General features: G+C 49.0%; 9 protein-coding genes across 9 annotated transcripts, besides 1 other annotated feature; 5 read left to right on the plus strand and 4 right to left on the minus strand.

Moving 5' to 3' along the window:
* Nucleotides 1-144: 144 nt before the first annotated feature.
* On the plus strand, nucleotides 145-879 carry An14g07250 (hypothetical protein; the record flags this gene model as incomplete). The annotated part of the gene is made up of 3 exons (XM_059744399.1): nucleotides 145-192; nucleotides 278-593; nucleotides 644-879. 3 exons carry the CDS (start codon nucleotides 145-147, stop codon nucleotides 877-879), a joined length of 600 nt encoding a protein of 199 aa, XP_059604718.1.
* Nucleotides 880-1,277: 398 nt separating this feature from the next.
* An14g07260 (uncharacterized protein) lies at nucleotides 1,278-2,909 on the plus strand (the record flags this gene model as incomplete). Its single annotated transcript, XM_001401312.1, has 1 exon — nucleotides 1,278-2,909. One exon carries the CDS (start codon nucleotides 1,278-1,280, stop codon nucleotides 2,907-2,909), a length of 1,632 nt encoding a protein of 543 aa, XP_001401349.1.
* Nucleotides 2,910-4,028: 1,119 nt separating this feature from the next.
* An14g07270 (uncharacterized protein) lies at nucleotides 4,029-5,145 on the plus strand (the record flags this gene model as incomplete). The annotated part of the gene is made up of 3 exons (XM_001401313.3): nucleotides 4,029-4,190; nucleotides 4,243-4,427; nucleotides 4,488-5,145. 3 exons carry the CDS (start codon nucleotides 4,029-4,031, stop codon nucleotides 5,143-5,145), a joined length of 1,005 nt encoding a protein of 334 aa, XP_001401350.3.
* Nucleotides 5,146-5,907: 762 nt separating this feature from the next.
* An14g07280 (uncharacterized protein) lies at nucleotides 5,908-6,772 on the minus strand (the record flags this gene model as incomplete). Its single annotated transcript, XM_059744400.1, has 2 exons — nucleotides 5,908-6,654; nucleotides 6,707-6,772. 2 exons carry the CDS (start codon nucleotides 6,770-6,772, stop codon nucleotides 5,908-5,910), a joined length of 813 nt encoding a protein of 270 aa, XP_059604719.1.
* A 1,210-nt stretch (nucleotides 6,773-7,982) lies between these two features.
* Nucleotides 7,983-8,134: a mobile genetic element (Title: probable transposon 160bp LTR (Tndm1-LTR) -Aspergillus niger).
* A 1,024-nt stretch (nucleotides 8,135-9,158) lies between these two features.
* An14g07300 (uncharacterized protein) lies at nucleotides 9,159-9,890 on the plus strand (the record flags this gene model as incomplete). The annotated part of the gene is made up of 1 exon (XM_001401315.1): nucleotides 9,159-9,890. The coding sequence occupies one exon, from the start codon at nucleotides 9,159-9,161 to the stop codon at nucleotides 9,888-9,890; it is 732 nt and encodes a 243-aa protein (XP_001401352.1).
* A 1,743-nt stretch (nucleotides 9,891-11,633) lies between these two features.
* An14g07310 (uncharacterized protein) lies at nucleotides 11,634-12,608 on the minus strand (the record flags this gene model as incomplete). Its single annotated transcript, XM_059744402.1, has 2 exons — nucleotides 11,634-12,417; nucleotides 12,559-12,608. 2 exons carry the CDS (start codon nucleotides 12,606-12,608, stop codon nucleotides 11,634-11,636), a joined length of 834 nt encoding a protein of 277 aa, XP_059604720.1.
* Nucleotides 12,609-14,017: 1,409 nt separating this feature from the next.
* Nucleotides 14,018-16,055, plus strand: An14g07320 (uncharacterized protein; the record flags this gene model as incomplete). The annotated part of the gene is made up of 6 exons (XM_059744403.1): nucleotides 14,018-14,100; nucleotides 14,213-14,876; nucleotides 14,935-15,178; nucleotides 15,271-15,760; nucleotides 15,949-15,970; nucleotides 16,002-16,055. The coding sequence occupies 6 exons, from the start codon at nucleotides 14,018-14,020 to the stop codon at nucleotides 16,053-16,055; spliced, it is 1,557 nt and encodes a 518-aa protein (XP_059604721.1).
* Nucleotides 16,056-16,145: 90 nt separating this feature from the next.
* Nucleotides 16,146-18,024, minus strand: An14g07330 (uncharacterized protein; the record flags this gene model as incomplete). Its single annotated transcript, XM_001401318.1, has 8 exons — nucleotides 16,146-16,367; nucleotides 16,429-16,535; nucleotides 16,592-16,837; nucleotides 16,892-17,027; nucleotides 17,084-17,241; nucleotides 17,299-17,413; nucleotides 17,464-17,661; nucleotides 17,716-18,024. The coding sequence occupies 8 exons, from the start codon at nucleotides 18,022-18,024 to the stop codon at nucleotides 16,146-16,148; spliced, it is 1,491 nt and encodes a 496-aa protein (XP_001401355.1).
* A 23-nt stretch (nucleotides 18,025-18,047) lies between these two features.
* An14g07340 (hypothetical protein) lies at nucleotides 18,048-19,922 on the minus strand (the record flags this gene model as incomplete). The annotated part of the gene is made up of 6 exons (XM_059744404.1): nucleotides 18,048-18,252; nucleotides 18,339-18,440; nucleotides 18,702-18,852; nucleotides 19,075-19,206; nucleotides 19,266-19,382; nucleotides 19,811-19,922. The coding sequence occupies 6 exons, from the start codon at nucleotides 19,920-19,922 to the stop codon at nucleotides 18,048-18,050; spliced, it is 819 nt and encodes a 272-aa protein (XP_059604722.1).
* Nucleotides 19,923-19,990: the final 68 nt, after the last annotated feature.

Here is a 19,990-nt window from a genome sequence, read left to right on the forward strand (position 1 = left end):
TCAAGCCCAAGGTCAGAACCTCTTGGTCTAGAGTCTTAGCCTTCTGATGTTTCTTGACTTGGGCCAAGTCACCGTGACGGCAGCTCTCCAGAAAGGCCTGATTAGTCTCCTCTACTACCTGAAATGGAAGTGACATTATGGGTGATGAAACAAGTGGAACTGATTCTTGGAAGGGTGGTGAGAATGGTTGAGGTATTGAGGCTTTGTTTATGTTGTATTGATGAGCGCCGGCCGATGAAGGGCCGGGGGGCGGTGGATGTTGCTGTGGAGAAGCTAGGCGTGGGGGCTGCGGCGGCTGGAGACATTCAAAACCAGGATTCTGGATTATCTGGCCTCCGATGCAGATCTAGAGGACGAGCGCTTAAATGGGTCGTCCAAGTATCCGAGCCCCGACACCAAGGGTCACATCGGAAACCCGTTAGCGCGGACGGGTAAACAGGCACCACGGTATCCAGAGCAAGTGAAGCGCATCGCTGCGCAGGTCAGCTCGGTTCTGGGATTGTCAGCAGAACCGACGGAATATGGCTACGAGACGATCAAGCCCAAAGATGACAGCGACGAGGCCAGGAGCAGCGACCTAACCTATGGTGAGGGTAAATTTCTCTTCCAATATGGCGGCAGCTGTGCGAGTCCCACCTGGCAGGTCTGATATGGGGGCAAGGTCAGTGGCCCCCTTTGGGAAGCTTCGCAAGTCAGTGCGCAGAAGCGGCCGGATTCGTGCTCTCTGTTGTCTTTGGCTGCTCACGCCACTTCCACGGCCAAGCCCTGAGCGGTTCCACACCTTCCACTGTGCTTGACCCTGCTGTTGAAGCATCCGAGGGGGATGGTATAAGAAAGATAGCCAGCCGATCGTGTTGTATCACATTGACTGTATTATAGTATCTTAGTACTAGTGTAAAATTGTCACCCTTCACACTCGACACTATACAGTTCATATTTGTACTTAGCTAGTGATCCTTTGCACCATATGACGCTTCTCTCCTAGTAGGAGAGGAAATAGAAGTCAGGAACGCAACGAAGACAATTAACTAATGGAGTGGGGCGATGCTGCATAAAAGGGACAGCACCGAGACAGCCGATGCGCCGTGATGATTCCATTGGTGGACTCCATGCAGTTCTGAAGGGCACAGACACTATAAATACTACCTCCAATCGTCGTGGCTCACGGACCCTTTGGCGGGGCACGTCACAACTGCCGGGGGCTGAATTGGAACAGTGTCATCCTTGCCATCTCACGTCGTGACCTTGTGGTTTTACGCAAGACTACCGTCGCCAGAATGATTGCCAACCTAGCCATCGCAGTGGTCTTCAGCATTGGTGTGATAACCCTGCTATATATGATCACCTCGCCTCAGCCCAACAGAGGAGCAGCAACTGATGAGAAGCGACCACCTCTCAAACTCCCGCTGATCGGGGATCTTCACAGCTCTCCGATCGATAAGCCCCTCGCCAACTGGGACGACTGGGCGCGACAAAATGGGCCCATCACCGTTTCTAGATTATTTGGCATCGTCCCAGTCGTGATACTTAACTCTTACGAGGCGGCCACAGAATTATTCAGTCGCCGCAGCCAGTGGTATAGCAACCGGCCGCGTTCGGCGACAATGGAGATGATCACCGGAGCAAAGCCCGGACAGTCTCGATTCACTTTGATGCACGACTACGACGATTACCTCAGGCTGCATCACAGATTACTCGCTCCCAGTCTCGGGGCCCTCGCGGCGCCGAGGTATCAGCCGTTAATGGAACTAGAGAACAACCAGTTGCTCTGTGACCTGTGTGATGCTCTTCACGGGTGTCCCGATGGCGCCACCATTAGCACCGCGACGATTTATCCCCTCCTTAAACGCACCCAGTCGAGTATTATTCTGGGATTACATTACGGCCTGCGCATCCTCCACCCCAAAGACGAACTTCTGCAGGAGATCATCGGTACTCAGGCCCAAGTGACCCATCTGGCTGCTAATCCCGGCCTACCAGATCTCATTCCAACCTTACGTCAACTCCCTGGATTTCTTTCCCCCTGGAAGCGTGCAGCCGATGAGCTGTTCGCAACCCAATCAAACCTCTACATGCGTCTCTTTCATCGAGGAAGGGATTCAGACAGCTGGAACGCCACAAAGCAAGCCCTTGCAACGGCCGAGAGGTACACGGCTGTACCAGATCTCGACCTTGCCTTCACTCTGGCTACATCTATCCAAGGTGGGATGGAGACATCTCCCCGTCAAATGCTATGGCTGTTCATTGCGATGCTGCACCGACCCTCCGTTCTCTCTCGGGCACATGCCGTGCTTGACGCAGTGGTGGGACGAAGTCGAGCGCCGCGATTCTCCGACCGACCGAAGCTGGTATATATCGATGCTATTGCTCATGAGCTGTTCCGCTGGCGGCCCATCTCGCCCGGCTCCATCCCGCGACGGGCCGACCTGGACGATGAGTTTCAGGGGGTGAAGATCAGCCAAGGTGCCACCATCATGGCCAATGCATGGGCCGTTGGCCGAGATGCACACATTTTTAATTCCGCCCTGGGCGATCTCCACGACTTCGTGCCTGACAGGTGGCTGCTGCAACGTAACCCCCACAACGCAGTAGCTCAGCTACGGTCGGATCTCCCGCTGCCCGTGTTTGGGCAGGGTCGACGCATCTGCCAGGGCAAGAGAATTGCTACGGATGGGGCCTTTCTGCAGGTAGCCAATTTGTTGTGGGCATTTGATATCATGCCGGCGGAAGAGGAAGAAATGGACCCATGGGCTATGACTGTTGTGGGGTTCATGACAATGCCCAAGGAGCTGAAGATGCGGCTGAAGCCTCGAGGTGACTGGGTGATGGAGAATATCAAACGGGAACCCAAGATCGGGGCGGAGGACCTGGATCAAGTGATGGGATCTGTCAACGATGTGGAGAAATAATCGGAAATAATATTGCGTTTGATGTGGAGAGGTACCCTCGATTATGGGACCGATGGGCATCGGTTAAGGGATGCTCTAACGTCACGGCCTGAAATCACGGTCTAACAACATAATAGATGAGTGGGAGAAGGTTGTCTAGAGGAAAGTAAGAATAAAGTTGGGTATGAAAGTAAGCTCGAAACTGTAACTTTATTGTTGTGCGTTTCGATTTAAGGATGCCGCAGCCCCATCGCCGAATAGAAAAAGCAAAGGGTAACAATGAACATCAAAGTATGAAGTGGTTTTGTGGGAGAAAAGCAGAAAGCGGAGCAGAAACAGACGCGCAAGCCAGGAAAACAAGCGCAAAATCACGGATAACCCCAATAATCAGCGAGACAGAAAAGACACATAACATGATTGTTTGTATGATGGACAAGTGAGGAATCATAATACTTTATTGTCTCCAATCATTGGCAAGCGATTGCCGACCGCAGCCTGATCCTCCGCATTTCCGACCGGTCCAGCGACTGGAGAGAGCAGCCTCTGGTTGTCGGGGATAAGACCCTACACAGTCTCGTTTCAATCAAAGATAAAAAGACAGATAATGATGGGTGAGGGAGACCCCCATGGCTATAACAATAGGAAATTATACATTTACGGATGAAGTCAGTCCTCCGTCATCCTTTTTCGACCGACCATCCCGCCCCCTTCTCTGGATATAAGTCTGATGCAAATAGTACTGGCACCGGACCTTATTTCACAGACGATCGTGCATAACTACTTTTCATCATGTCGGTGTTTGCGCTGCATGTCGGCCGCAGCCTGGCGCAGGCAATGCTGACCATCATCATGACCTCCTATGGCTACGCCGCTACTTTCGTCATGTCCTTTACCGTTTGTCGGCTAATTCTATTTTGCAGTCTCTTGCCATTGTATCTGGTTAAACTGTCATGCAATATCAGCCCCACGGTGGTTCGGAACTTCGCCAGCCTGTTCTCCAGTCAAGGGAGGAACCAGCTCGTCCAAGAGGCAGAAGAGTACCGGGGCCAATGTGAGTCTCTGGCCATCGCTCAGTGCCAGGGGACATATCGTTTCAGCGAGTACAATTTGTATCGCGTCCGTCGTCAGGGACCAGGATGGATGCCCGACATTCCCTGGGCTGATTGTACGGAGGAGATGGCCATCTGTGGAGCCACTGTCCGCTTCGTGCATCAGAAACCAACACTCGACGGTCCCGCAGGCCGCAGGCGCCCGATCATCTTCCTGCATGGCAATCCGAGCTGGAGCTATATCTGCAGAAATGTATAGATGTCAAGTATCGACCTTTGGATCAGAATGTGGCTAACACCAGCAGATCCTTCCTCATCTGGTGGACCAAGGTCATGAAGTCTATGCGCTCGACTGGCTCGGACACGGTCGCAGTGACAAGGCGACACATCCTGAATCGGTTACCTTTGAACTGCATATTCACACGCTTATGCAGTTGTTCAAAGTCCACAATCTCCGCCATGCAACCATCGTCGCGCATGACTGGGGTGGGTATGTCGTTGACCCTGCTAGTATCTTTGGCTGTCTCCGTCCATGGCTCACTGTCTCCAGGTGCGTCGCGTTGTGCGCAATCCCGCAGCTGCCTCAAATGGCCTGCACTCGCCTCCTCCTCCTGAATTCCTTTCTACCGCCGCGTCCGGACGAATGGAATCTTCACTACGGTCTACTCTATGCCATCTGGTTTCTTTCAACGGGCCTACTGGGCGGCTATGTACCCGAGTCAGGGGTAATGCGCTTCATGTCCCCACACTTGCCGCAACCCGAGGTCGATGGATACAGTGCGCCGTATCAATCTCTCCCAGTAGCCACCAAGGCCAGTGTCTTCCGGTTTGGGCACATTGTCCCGGTCACGCCGCGCTTTGCCTTACATGGCCTCCGGCAGACGCGGTTGTGGAAATTGTTGGAAGGTCTCTGCGGACCCCGTCATTTTGACAACCTTAGTCAACAGGCCAGACTGGCAAAGCGCGGGGAGGAGGTCCGACAGAGCTGGAGAGCAGGCCTCGAGAAGGGTAACCCAGAAGTTGCGGTGGTGTTCGGAGAGCAAGACCCGCTATTGAAGCTGTACAAGGACATTCTCGTCGATTGCATTCACCCGGCACATATGGTTGAATGGGCGCCACAGGGCATGTGGCTCTCTGGAGGAGGCCACTACCCCATGGAAGAGAAAGCGGCTGATATATCCCTCTTGGCGGAGAGGCTTGCAAGCTAATGATACAATATGACCTAGATATTCCACAGATGGTCTGCTCTCCTGGCGAAGGGACAATTCAATTGCAGGTGAAATATCGAGTTAGCGGACAGAGAGACTAAGTGCAGTTTAGATGATACATACTCTGATGGGTTGAAACTGATATAGTGTTGAGCTTTACGAATGTAGTGCTGTAGTGGATTCCTCTCTGATCGGCCGGGTGGTGAACCGAGTGTGAGCTTGTTAACTAGCAATTTGTATCGAAATGCTCCTAGGATTTCTGCTTGATTTACCACCATTCGAAATCCTGTGTCAGTTAGCCGCTGATAAGCGACAACCAAGTCACTGCCCACTATATCCTACACAAGGCAGGACTTGATCGAGTGAAAGATTGGCTAGGTTCGTGTAGATATAGGATACAAGCCATAAAAAAATAAGAAATCGCAAGTCCTACAGCAGATAAATGAAATATTTGTTCAGGCTCGGCTATCATTCCTGACTAGTTCTCTTGAGTACAGAGGCAAGCTAGAGCTCAATATGCAAGAAACACCTCACCATGTATGAAAAGCATACCAGTCGTGTCGGCTCACACAGGCCAATACCCTTAACTGCACCCAAAAAAACAAAATTTTAATGGTGCACGTTACTAACTTCACCCTCGTTTCCTATTTCCCATTTCTCCACATGTTGAATGCTCCGAAGGAATGAATGAAAGATAGACACTTCAAAATTAGGGACATAATTCGGGGTGCATAACAGCATCCTGAATACCATATGGCAGACTTAGTACGAGTCCATGGCGTCCTCCTCGCTTCTTTTCAGACCACCACCAGCCAGCGAAATGATGGCCTCAGTAGGGATAGGCTCCTGGCGGCGCCCAAGACCACCCCCGATCAATGAACCCAGAGCGTCAGTAGGGATAGGCTCCTGGCGGCGCCCAAGACCACCTCCGATCAATGATCCCAGAGCGTCAGAAGGGATAGGCTCCTGGCGGCGCCCAAGACCACCCCCGATCAATGATCCCAGAGCGTCAGAAGGGATAGGCTCCTGACGGCGCCCAAGACCACCTCCGATCAATGATCCCAGAGCGTCAGAAGGGATAGGCTCCTGGCGGCGCCCAAGACCACCTCCGATCAATGATCCCAGAGCGTCAGAAGGGATAGGCTCCTGACGGCGCCCAAGACCACCTCCGATCAATGATCCCAGAGCGTCAGTAGGGATAGGCTCCTGGCGGCGCCCAAGCAGGGAGGCCAGGACTTCAGCCGGGACATCCTCATCACCACGTCGCTTGAGGCCACCGCCTGCCAAGGAAATAATGGCATCAGTTGGGATAGCTTCGTCGTCTCGCCTACCGAGGCCACCCCCGATCAAAGATCCCAGAGCAGCGGCAGGAATAGGCTCCTGACGGCGGGCATACTGACTGTCACTGACCTCATAGGGACAGATCTCGTTATCTGTGCACACAGGGCCGGGACCAGTGGGGATGTTGACATTCGGATTGGTATTACCATTCTCCGTGGGTGTGTTTCTCTTGTTATGTCATCAGTAACTACCCAGAAAGTCAGGCGCATATGGGCCTTACCATGGTGACTGGCGCTGCCAGCGCCGACGTAAAGAGGATAACTGCAGTGGCCAAAGAGGTCTTCATGATGAACAGTTTGCTTTCTTGAGTCTTCTGTGGAGTAGGGTTTGAGATTATGTTGTAGCTGTGTGATGTAGAAATAGGATACGTAGAGGATTTGTTGCTTTTATATACCTTATGTCTATTGGGATATTCCTTTTCTGGGTTGACTTGTGAGAGGCAACCGACGTCACTATCCAGTAGTATGTTGGAGGCAACTGCCATCTAGCTCATGTTGATCGGGTCACAACAATGTCACTTGATTGAACAGAGAATGTCCTATATTCAGCAGGCAGGTCGGAGATCCGAGAGCTCTCCTCCCATTAACTAGGCAAAAGGTCTCACATGAGGTGGGAGATAGCCCGAACTCCGCGGCATTTCCAAGAGCAGGGTAAAGTGCCATGTCCACGTTCTTACGTATGCGAAACTGCTCTTTGATGCGTGATGGGCGAAGAAGACAGAGCTGATTGTACTGAAGCGGCTGTGGTAACGAGAGAGATCCCCGGGAGGGGTCCAGCTTCGAAATGTCAACGGATCAAGAAATGCCAGATTCGTGCCAACCTCATGCATGATCCAGGAAACAAGCAATATGAACCAAGTAAATCTAACATAGACAATTGTCGCTCGCCACTTATCTTTTCAAATAGTATGTCCAGTAGTGGAGACTAGGCTCTGCTAGACCTTACACCCGCCGAGGAGAACTAAGATGACCTAAAATCTTACGGGTAGCCGGTGATCCTCTCGGCCGCTATCAGCCCCAGAAAAAGCACGGTCGTATCAGAGGCAAAGTGTGATAAACTCATCGTGAACTACATAAATGGCGCCCTTAATATTACTAATCGAAAACCTGACAACCCACCAATCGTACGACAAGGATATACTGACCAGATTTTATGATCGATCATACTACTGCGGCGTCATGGACTGAATTCGGGCTCCCTATCCAACAATATCTTGTCGACGACCAGAAAGGACAACGTTACTCTCCTGGAAGACATGTAATCACGTGTATATCGCTTATGCACCTGAATTTTTTTTGTTTTCCTCCTTGCCCTTTTTGTCCTCATGATCCTCCCTGGATAAAACGCGACGTTGAACCTCCTTGGAACAAGCAAATAACAGCCTCGCAACAGATCTGTGGGCTATCCCTAATCATAACGATCGCGCCTAGTATAGACTTTGTTGATTGGGCTATCTGAAAATGGTATGGTATTCGATCTATACCTCTACAACATAATGTGTTGAAACGACGTTTTAGGTCAATACTGAAGTCGTTGAAAACGCTTGATTCTTCGCTATCTAGGCGCGCTCGGAGGAGCAGTTGAAGTTACGGAGTTCGGGTCACGTGACCTCGACTACTAGTAATCTACTGAGATTACGTTCCAACATAATGTACTAACGTGTGTAATCGCTAATTTGGAAGTCCACATGCCCGGCCCACTCACCATGCAGGAAACCATGAAAAAGGAAAGATCTACAGGGAACCCAAATCCCGGCATTTTGCCACACAAATAGTCCATTTGCTTAGGCTCAAGTGAAGGATAGCTCATGCCTAGTATGAATTACGCATATTCTTGTTTCATCCTATTACCAAAAACGAAAAGCCGCATGTCTGCCCATGGATTATCTGGCTCGTGCCTCGTCCAACATGAGACTACTCAGAAACCGGGGAGACCGCACCTAATCCGAGCTCACCTAAATGAAGATATCAAAATTATATTAGGAGGAATTCCCCCACGTGAACCGTATGGCTGTGTCCCGAGCATTTAGATGGTTGGTAAAGCAGAACTACCAATGCAGAGGATCTTCTCAACAGTATCACTGCCGGTATCTCTTTCACTCCGGCGGATGCCGGAAAATGTGACATTATGTATTAGTATCCTGGCTTGTTCTACTTACCTGTACTAGTGATTGGCGTTCTCCCCACCTATATAGGACTATTGATGCGGCATCTAAACAGCAAAAGCAAAGGCCCGGGCTACCAACACAGGCGAGTTCCTTCGCCCGAATATCACCGATCAGTGATAATGGAATGTAATTAGTGACTTGCTCTCGCAAGCGGCGGATAGAGCTCAGCCCCGCGATTTGAAAGGCGGCAATCACATACTAATCGAGTACAGACAGAGCCAAGGCACGTCATCTGAGCTCTAGCTTATCGCAAATTTGAGTCATCAGTTGGTTATAGCCATGGGGCGCCTCCAATAGTGTACATGCATGTACGCCTCGTCATGTGCCCTAGAAAATGCGGGATCTACAACGTAAATAGGTTTCAGGACCTATATCTGCTACATATACTCTGTTTATGCAGAGACACGCATCGGAGAAGTAAGCTGGCGAAAAACTCATCACACATTTCCTTCTTCAACCTGGCTCAATACCTTCCCATTCCTGCGATATCCCGAATAATCACACGATGTACGAGCAAATTGCTCAGCGCTCAAGCTTCGAATCACTTCCTGTTGTGAAGGATACGCCTAAGCAGAGGTTGGGGTATCTGAAGGTGGAAGGCATCTCTACCGTTATTCTCTGTCTTCTTGCCACCTTTGGTGTCATTGATCTGTGTTACCAAGCATACAGTAGCATTCACACTACGAACCACATCCATCTTCACGCTACTACGCAGACAGATCCTGATATATCTTGTAATTGCGGAGAGACGATCACAGAGGCCCTTTCAAACAACTGCAAATATGATTCTTTAGCTGCCGCGTGGCTTCCGCCAGCTTGTCGGAACGACAACCTCACCTTGGCATTTGAAAAAGCGGGGTCAAATCCGGATGGAAGCTGGCCTTACTTTGCAGATGTGAACATGACACGACCGCTGTCACTGAATGAGGTGTCTATGCTTCCTGTTACTAGGGCAGGGGGTGGAGATGCAAAAAACGTCTTTTACACGACCCACAGGTGGCATTTAGTGCATTGTATGTATTACTGGAAGAAAATGTTCTTGTCGCAAGAGATGGGAACAACAATTGAAAGAAGATATAACAATGTGGGGCATATTGAGCACTGTCTGAGAGCTGTACTAGAACGGAAAGAAGGCCTGGAGGAGGTTACCACGGGGGCTGGAGTGGCGTTGCACTCGGATTGGATCAATGGAAGGCCGGATGCACAAGACGATGATCATGAACACGACCACAAATAATGCTCTGTGCGATTATCTTTCTACAAAAGAACAAGCCTGTCAATGTTTCGTTTGCAATCAAATAGCAGTACCCTGTGTTTGTTCGAGCGTGGTGTCGCTTGATCACTTTCGATTCTGAATCCGCAACATTGTGGCGTCACTTCTTTCGAACTGTGCTTTGGGCATTACAGAGTCTGGCATCTTATTTCCTGCGATCACGCCAGGGGCTTACAAATGCCATCAATTAGCCGACCGAGACCATGACTTGCCCACAAAGGATAAAACACAACATTCTCATGCCGATTGCGCATCTGGCATGTTCATATTATCTACCATGGAGATGGCATTGCTAGCTATGAGTTGTTAGAGCTTCTTACTTCACTTTCCAGATTAAAATTGCAGACGTTGTTTTCATCATTCTCAAGGTTTCCAGTCAATGACTAATCTTGATATGAATGCCAGACATCTGATTGTTGTTTTCTCCATATGATGTAAAGAGGTGATGATGATAATATGAGATCGCCGGGCCTTCGCTAAAGTCATATATCCCGGTTCCCAATGTGAATTTACGATAGGAATAAGGCGCAACGAGAATTAGTTCAACCATGAAGCTGCTCAGTCCGGGCGTCGGTCCTAGGGGATGCATTCTGAACATGATTTTCTGATCAGGCTACTATGGTGTAAATCAAGTAGACAGATTGACGGATCCGATGGGGACCATATGGGAGAGGGTCGATTTCATCGTCCCATTTCTCTGCAGCTTCAATACGTTACTTATTGTAGAATGGCGGGACGGAGGTCACTACGTCAGCCTGAACTGCACAAGAACGGAACATCAAGCGCCTGAGTCGAGTTACATATTATTTATATTTGTGGGTTTATTGCTCTTCTTTCCGATCTACGCTTTCTCGCATAGTGCACGTGTATATAGGTCACAAGGGTCTCTAGCATTGATTTCATACACTCGAGAAACAAGTCAGGTGATAGCTTCACCCATGATTTCGATTGAAATGCCCGTGGCCAATCTACCCCAGTCCCTGGCCGAGTACCCTACAGTAAACTTAGATTGTAGAGGATCAGTGTTGCTTCCTATGTAGATCGCATTAGATCCAATAGCGACCGCTCATGTAAGCGCCTAGTTGGAGAGAGAAGTACCCGGCTTCCGCAGAGGTCCTATTTCAGGCATTTTGTGGGACAGAGCATGTATACTTGGCGGGAATCTGACCAACCAATCCCCATTTCCAAATTACGATGGTGCCGCTCTGAAGGTGTTACATGAGATGATGATATGGAAGAAAGGATATGGCATCGTTCGACAAGGGGGGCATTACAAGCAAGGTTTGGAGATGAATATGAAAAGATTAGGTGATAGATTACTTACCTTATATGAAATAGCATGTGAAGAATTATAATAGCACAAATGATATATTTGACAAAAGCAACACCGACAGCCTATAAGGAATGTTAACTTAGCTCTGGCCGAGGCCCCTAAGCAGCATAAAATTGCATGATGGAGATCACCATTGTGTAACATTGGGCTACCATTCAATCAGCAATATATAGATTGGGCTGCACCTTGTCGACGAGGTATTCTGGCTCCACCCACTAAAGCAAATTTTCAAAGGCTAAGTGGACATGGGAAATCTCTTATCTAAGTCAATTATATATACAGTGCATGTCAAAGTCCCATAGACTTGCGCTGACTAGAATCAGAATGTAGAGTTGCCTGAATCGTTGCTCATCACGGCGTGGACAGTGAAAGGACTATAATTTAGCACCTTTTGTATTGCGCAGGAAGGCCAATGACTCTGCCATCACTCTCTCCCACTCCTTGGTGAACCGAGACCTCTCTCCCGGCGACAAATCTTCCCATCCTGCAGCAATGCGACGCTCATCAGTGCTCCATCGCTCTATTTCTGTCCGTATCCATTCTCCTAACGTGCTGGCGGTCAAATCCACTTTCTCCAGAGGCAGCGCATGACCAGCACCCTCAACCCACAAATGTCGGACGCGACCGTACCGCACACCTCCACTTCCTCCAATACTACCCCCAGTTCTTTCTGCCATGGTAGTATGAAGTCCGGATTTAAATAACGGGCTCGATGAACCACTAAGAAATAGCGCGGAAGGGCGAAGACGTGGCAGCAATTTTCCAGCCACAATGGGTTCAGGCCGGTATGCCTGTTGGCCAGGTGGCAAGCCGGCCATCACGTCAGGAAAGAACAGCGGATCATGAGGGGGCTCTGGAAGACGCTCGCCATTGTTTTCAGTCTGTAGCCCCAGTTCCTTATGCCGGTTTGGGTTCGCACGGGCATAGATCATTGCCTCCTGGAATTTGGTTGTGGTCAAAGTAACTGGCGTCTCCGAGTCATGCGCGCCGGCCTTGGGATAGAGGGCCGTAGGAAGTTCCCGATAGCCCCACTGGAACCAGCGTTCGAGGACCCGCGGATCCACGACCGCAAATATTGCCGAGCTTTCTCTTCTGCTGCGGCCCGTGAAGGCCAAACATCTCGCTTGTGCTTGGTGAGGTGAACAAGAAGCGGAGCGTCTGCGTCAGTGTTTTTCTCGATAATGTAAGGCTCGATGAGCATAAGGGATTGGAGTATCCGGGGATGCATCAAAGAAAGAAAAACGCTGTTGGTGCTCGCATTAGAAGCCATCGCACCCTGGGATTGGTGTAAAAACTAACAGTTGTGTTGCACCCAAACTATGCCCGACTCCCATAATGGGCCGGGTCATCTTGTGACGGAAATGATTCATCAGGAGAAGTAGGTCCCGACTATGATCGAACGCCGACGCTGCTTCGAGTTAGCCACCCACCAACGCCCTTGAAAATATCAGGTCCTCTCACTCACGGTCATTACCCAAACCGGCTTCGTTAATGATACCGCTGACACCTTGATTGGTGGCATCGGCAATCCAAATCGAGCCAATCTTAAATCCTTCCTTTTTGCTCCTGGCATAAAGGTCTTCCCACAGGGGCTCATAGAGTTCCTGTAGACATCTCAGTAGTTATTCCGGCATGACCAGAGCCCGGCACTTTACCTTAGCAAAGCCAGTACCGTGCGCAGCAACAATTGTAAGGTCACCATTCTTAGGATCAGGGTTGTCTATGGGGGTATATTGTTTGATGCAGAGTTTTAGCGGAGTATCTTGGCTGGCTGTGGCTCGAGGATATTCTCTCATGAATTGTGCATCCATAACATGGTCTGTGATAAGATAAGGATATGCCATCTTGCCCGAAAGATTCAGCTAATGTTCCTGCTGCGATGCAAGCATCAGATTGTGAAGTATGCTATATAACTACCATCTGCGCGCTATCTGGGTGGCTGGCTGTATAAGACACCTTGATGCGAGAATAGCCTCTACCGAAAACCCAAGCTCGGATAATAAATCGGATAGCCGATCCTGAAAAGTCTGGTTTTCCTCATTTACCCACTTCAATTCACGGGCAATAGATATGTGGTGGACTCTTGACTGCGGTGGGAACTTTGCACCCCCGCCAGACAAGATCGGGTGAAGATCGGATCCACATGGGCTGTGACGAACCTCTGGGACCAGTGGTTACCGAAGATATGGTCCGCGCGGACATTCGAATCAACAAACCCCTCCAGCGTTGTAAGTAGTTTTGGTCCCAGGCATTCAACACAGCCATGGCACGACGACGGTGCGAACGAATGCTGGGATATTTCCAGATGCTATACATCCCTGCTAAACCTCTCGCTCTGAATCTCCCACTGCAAAATATCCTCTACCGCCCATTTCGCCCGACTCTTCCCGTTGTTCTTTAGCGCACTCCACACTTTTCCACACCAAATCCTCAGCTAAGGCTCCACAGCTCAGCTACGAAGTACAGCGAAGCTGATTGATCTGTTCGATTGCTTTCCCGATACGGCACATTAGCATGATGTGATGCATCCATCAATGCTCCACCGCGCAATCAACTCCTCGAACTAAACGTGGGCAGTGGATGCATATTCCAGGCTTGACTGAGGTAGTTCTTGACTCGTGTAAATTCAAACCACCGAACTACTGCGATTGTTTACACCATGCAAAATCTGCATCTCCGCCAACGGTTCCATAGGGTGTCGATTGCGGGTTCCCTGAGTCGCGGTTCATCATATGAATGACCTTTCACCCTTCGCATGATGGCTTACAGCTTTCACCTGGCTCCTCTCATGAGCGCGTCCTTCTTTTGCGGTGTCAAATACCTTGTGCCTAAGGGAATCGGGTATTCCATAAAGGAATCATGGCGCTTTATCTTATATCACTGGGCGTGATAGCACTCTTCTGCTACGTAGGTCATAACGACCTGCCTATCCCAATATCTTCTGACTAAGCAGGTGTTCTCACTTGTCACATATCGACTCTACTTCCATCCGCTGGCTAGGTTTCCCGGGCCTTGGCTGGGGGCTTTCACCGATTGGTACGCAGCATTCTATGCATGGCGAGGTGACCTACACACAAAGGACTATGAATGGCATGAGAAATATGGTAAGTGATGTGAGTCTTTGCATTGTGGAACCCAGAGTAACCTGGTCGCACTTTGAATTAGGCGAGATCGTACGCTTCGGGCCCAATTCCCTATCCTTCAATACCTCAAAGGCTGTGAGCGATATCTACGCAGTCAGAGCCAATGTTCAGAAGTCGGATGGTTACGCATCAATGAGCCCGAGTCGATATACCCCAAATACCCTCACTGCGATTCCTAAGAACATCCACACCTTTAGGCGTCGCATATTGACGCAAGCATTTTCGGACCAGAATATTAAGGAGATGGAGGATCGTATCCAAGGAAATATTTCCAGCTTTCTCGACATCCTTACTACAGATAGCGAACCTGAATCAGGGTGGAGTTCTCCCAAGAATATGTCGCAGATGTGCGACTGGCTAGCCTTCGACGTAATCACTGATTTAAGTTACGGCAACGATCTTGACATGTTGAATTCACCTCAAATGCGTTGGTTCCCATCTGTAGTTCGGAAAATATCCCAGCGAAGTCTAATAGTATGTTCCTTTAGTGCTTCCTTTTTCAAAGACATAATATCTCTAACAGATGCTTTAGGGCCTTTTCCAACCTTGTTTTATAAAATTGAGGCTTGACTTAGTTCTACTAACCCAAAAGTACAGAGAAATACTAGCTGCGGCAAGGTGGACCCGCTCTCAGGCGGCTGCACGAATGCAGATTGGAAACTATGATGAGCAGAAAGACATCTTTAATGCAATGATGAATGCAAGAGATAAAAAGACTGGATTACAGTTCACTCGAAAAGATCTAGGCCTTGAGTCAATGCTCTTGCTCGTTGCAGGTATGTAGAACCATCTTCTGCAGAGAAGCTACGCGGCCTAGAAACCTCCAGTTTTCGCCGTCCACTTATTTCATTATGCTGAGGTGTCCTAGGTTCTGATACAACAGCTACTGCTATTTCTGCCACCTTGAACTACATCCTTCATGATGCGAATATCCTGGCGCACTTGATACGTGTCATCCGAATGGCGTTCCCGACAGAATCATCAATAACAACATCTTCTGTGCTTTCGTCTCCGGATTGCTCTGTCCTCCACGCCTGTATCAATGAAGCGATGCGGCTTACTCCCCCTGCACCTAATCTTCTACCCCGAACTGTTCTCTCCGGTGGCATGGAAGTCGATGGCATATATGTACCGGCAGGGACAACCGTCGGTGTATCTGCCTATACCATACATCGCAACAAAACATATTTCTACAATCCCGATAGATTTGAGCCAGCAAGGTGGCTTGATGGTAATGCAGCCGGCCAGCAGAAGATGCAAATGGCATTTGTTCCATTCAGTGTTGGGCCGAGAAAGTGTGTGGCATGGAGACTTGCCTGGGCAGAACTGAATTTAACAATAGCAAGGGTGTTATGGAGGTATGACCTGCGCCTTTCAAAGAACGCATGTGGTTGTAATTCAGGTACCAGGTGTGAGTACAACTTCAAGGCTGGGGTAACCACGGCTGTTAATGGGCCGGTGATTGAGTTCAGACCTAGGATAGCATGAGTATCATCTGTCTATTTACCCGAATGAATGTTACCTACTATGAATTACAATCCTATAGAGATAAAACGATGATGTCATGTGTAAGTTTACAGATGTGATAAAGTTACCCAGTCTACGGTGGTTAGGATCGCTACTGCAGCACAGTGGAAGGCAGCCATGGCATAATTTGCATGCAAAATCATTGCTTGTCAGGAATGAAGCTGGTGAAGTACGTTATTTATATTGCGCAAAGTTGTATCTCCCACATAGCCGCCCTCAAAATCCCAACATTGCGTTCATGTCCTGTCCCAGCTTCTTGGAATTTTCATCCTTACCATCGAGCTTGATGGCACTAAGGCCCATTGCCACTTTACCGGCTTCGGATTGAATATCAGCAATTGTTGCTCTATCCGAGAACTGGGACTCTCCCAATCCACCCGGGAAGTCCGGTGGAGGGACCCCCTTCAAGAAAGCCTCGCGTTGTTGCTTGACGTATTGCTATGTGAGGTTAGTGTCAATGTCAACAGCACATACGTTATTATGTGGACAATCATCCTACCATGTTGTTGGGGGTTAATGGAACCGAAGGAATGTAGAAAACACAAGCATCAATGTCCCCTGTGTTTTCCATTTCCGTGCCGTGGATGGTATCAGCACTCCAGAACACTGTTTTCACATCCGGGTTAGCTTCGTCCAGTTCATTGGCTCGTTGTCAGTCTTACCAGTATCACCCGGCTCAACCGTGGGATAGGGGATCATAGTTTCGCCGAGTCTCAGGTGGGGGTGGAGGGTAGGGGTGTGTTCTTGAGCAGTTCCAGGATTGGCCCCATGCAGGAAAACATCCCCCTCATCATCGTCAAGAGAAAACTTCCATCCATCCAGGGAGTCCTTTCGAGTAGGCTTGAAGAAGGGTCGAAGCATCCAGTAAGCAGTAGTAGGTTGCAGAATTGGGTGAACGACCAAAGTGCCTAGTAAAACGACGCATTAGTACGGAGCGAGTAATCGGACCAGGATTGGCTAACCTTGCTGGGGTCCATGGCGAGACAGCCCGAGCCAGCTTTGGAAGGTACGGAAGACTGAACAACCGCCTGGCGCATCATACATGTTCATGTTGGCATCAAGACGGCCAGTCAGATCCCACGGGTCGTACTCCTGCCACTGCGGTGGTGTTAGTTGTGAGCGCTGCTAGAGCAACAAAGCTGGTCCTCTCCTACCTTGCCTTGGAAAACTTTGCGGTAGGTATGATTATAAGCGCGGTCCTCCCACCTCTCCACACCTCCACCGTCAACGTGAGGTGGAAGTCCAAAGAGCTTGTCGCCAGGGGGGCGAATTTGGACTCGGTCACAGTAACTGAGTGGAACTGATAAGTCAACTAGATTAGATTAGCTAAGTTCGGTATTATTTCCAATTAGTTGCAGTGTTGGATTACTCTTTTGTTTGGCATCTGCAGTATATAACTGATTCATCCACGATTGTGTTGCAAGCATATTAGGATGTGACCTTGCTTTCACTTGGGAGGGACTCCAATATGATTCATAGATCACCTTGTTCAAAGTCAGCTTTGGATTAATCGGCATTGATAAGTAACAGTCACCTTCTTGTCTGAAGTAGATGGGAATCCTTTGAAAGGTCGGGAAGTTAGATACTGGCGAACATCCGAAAGAAGCTTTTCAGTGACATCTTTGTCCACAACGCCACGAACAACAGCAACACCAGTTCGTCGAATGGCAGCAATGTCCGCCGGAGATACATTGCCAGCTCGAATGTCGGAAAAGTTCAGTTGAGGAATAATCTACTCCTGTCAGTATGTAACTAACGACAAACATGGAACCTGGAGTGAACGCACATTCTCGCGCTTAGTGGCGACTTCTTCAGTCCGTACTTTGAGGACCTCGACAAGCTCATCCCATGACTTCTGAATTTGGTCCTCAAACCCCGTAGTCAAGTTACGCTTTAGATCCCGAAATTGTTCGGGCAGAGGCGCACTTTTTCTGCCAGAGAAAGATGTGAACACGGAAGAGATATCACCCTCTTTTTTATCTTTACGAGTAATTGGCGATGTGTCAGTTGCCACGAGACGCTTGGCTGTTCCTGCACATTTCCCTGCGCGGAATGTAGGGCAATTCAGACATTTCGGAGACACCGTTTTGATCATGGTGGGATACGGGGTCTGCGGTGTTATGTGGAGAGTGTGGACAGCAAATCGAAAGATTGTACTTGGAGGATAAATAGACATGATAGTCTCTGCCTTGCAGATTTATACTTGTATCCATGCTTGGCAGCTCTTTCCCTGGCCCCAGTCAAGGCCAATGCGCGTTTCCCAATTTGGCAAGTTTCCGACAGTGGGGAAAGGCGGTTCTCCCTAATACGTCTTGCCGCCGCCCTTTTAGTAATAGCGTCCGACGGCCCCAGGAATTATTATTGCGGAGATGCGAATGCGGAGATGCGGAGGAAAGACGGTTCAGTAACTCTAGAATGGTCCTCACTCGCAAGGCTTGGTTGGCGACGGAGGTGAAATTGTTAGTAGGGCTCGCCTGAGTTGCCTTCATCTTGTTTCCTTGTTTCCAGCAACTCCCCAATCAAACAAAGTCGTCTTCGGTCACTCGATCTTGGGTGCAATTTATCTTCTTATTAAAACCAGACTCAATTTTACCTGGCCGTGTATTCCAGAGTATAGCTTTTGGTAGATGCATCATATTGAATCGAATGCAATATGTAAAGAAGGATTTGGCTAGCTGTACTCGGCCATCGTAAATGGTGTTATGGGGCCCAAAATCAATTGCCCATTTCCAAATCATCTCGCCCAACCTTGGGCTGGTGGACCAATCTTACTTCTTGGGACTAGAAGCCATGTTCCGCATGAGTTGACGACTCCGAGCAAAAGCAAGACTTGTCCTGTTGTGTTGACCCACCCGCTCGTACACGGACTCCGGGACAAAGGGTTGGTGGCGAACTGATGCAAAGAGGGTTCCGGCCGGTCTCACTGCTCCAGCCGTCGAATACGAGACATTCAACCACTATATTCCAGACGGTGATTGTAGGATACTGGCTCACGAACAGTTCATTGCCGCTGGCAAACTCTGGTTACGTGAAAACTGTCTACGGTCCACTATTCTGAGGGGCCAGAGGGGAGACCGGGGGTTTGAATGTAAACTTGGGGCGGATTCGAGATTATTGGTCTTCAAAGGGCAAATCTAAGCATAACCTGCAAGGCATTGCTGTAGAGAAATCGAGGTTGCTCCCGCCGATAACTGTATTATTCCATACTGCCCTCGTATGATAGTCGTAGTTGTGAAGGGTGTGAAGTTCTCCTCGATTCGGAAATTAGTCCACTTGTCTGGACCTCTAATGAACATTTCGCTAGTTAGTTGGTGCATATATTCATTCCCCACGCACCAGATCTGCTCCATTTAACGACGTAAACAGGCGGTCTTTCGCACCCTTTCCATTCGAAATCAAATCCCTCATACTGACTGCTTATGCTGAATCTCATTCGTCCGGAATGCTTATCAGCTCATGATCTGCCACCTCGCTCTAATACAACGAGTGATAATTGCAGGGGAAATCAGACGAGCTGGAGCTTAAGCTATACGTGAAGAAGAAATGCGGTATTTTTGTCCGAATTTTTGAGTTTAATGCCTTAGTTGGTGGCTCGGTGAGCGCTTAGGCAACAGATTATCAGAATCCTGCTGTCGGGTAGATGTTTTTGGTCAGCCGGTGAACTGAAGGCATGCTAGTTCATCCAATCTCTGCGAATCAGCGAACCAGATATGAGCATTGACTAATGTCTAGCAGTGACACTTGGTAAACTATCTTTAAGTATAAAAGGATGTACTTTACCCAAGAACAGTCTTGCCTAATCTATCTGCTTCTAGTATGCTTATCACTAAATTACGAAAGATTTTACTGCGCCCCGCCTCACTGAAGGCTGCCTCTGTAACCTGCGTTCCATATTATGCCTGGCATTTGCCTCATCTGATCCTCATGCCATTTCCAAAAAGCTCCGATTAGAAATTGAGGAGCATGTAACACATTGAACGCTTTTGAAAACATACGAGTGAGAAAATCCATTGAGAAAGAATATCTTAATTAAATGCTGACACTGAAGTATGTATACGACA

The sequence above is a fragment of the Aspergillus niger genome, assembly GCF_000002855.4.
Source record: "Aspergillus niger supercontig An14".
NCBI lineage: Eukaryota > Fungi > Ascomycota > Eurotiomycetes > Eurotiales > Aspergillaceae > Aspergillus > Aspergillus niger.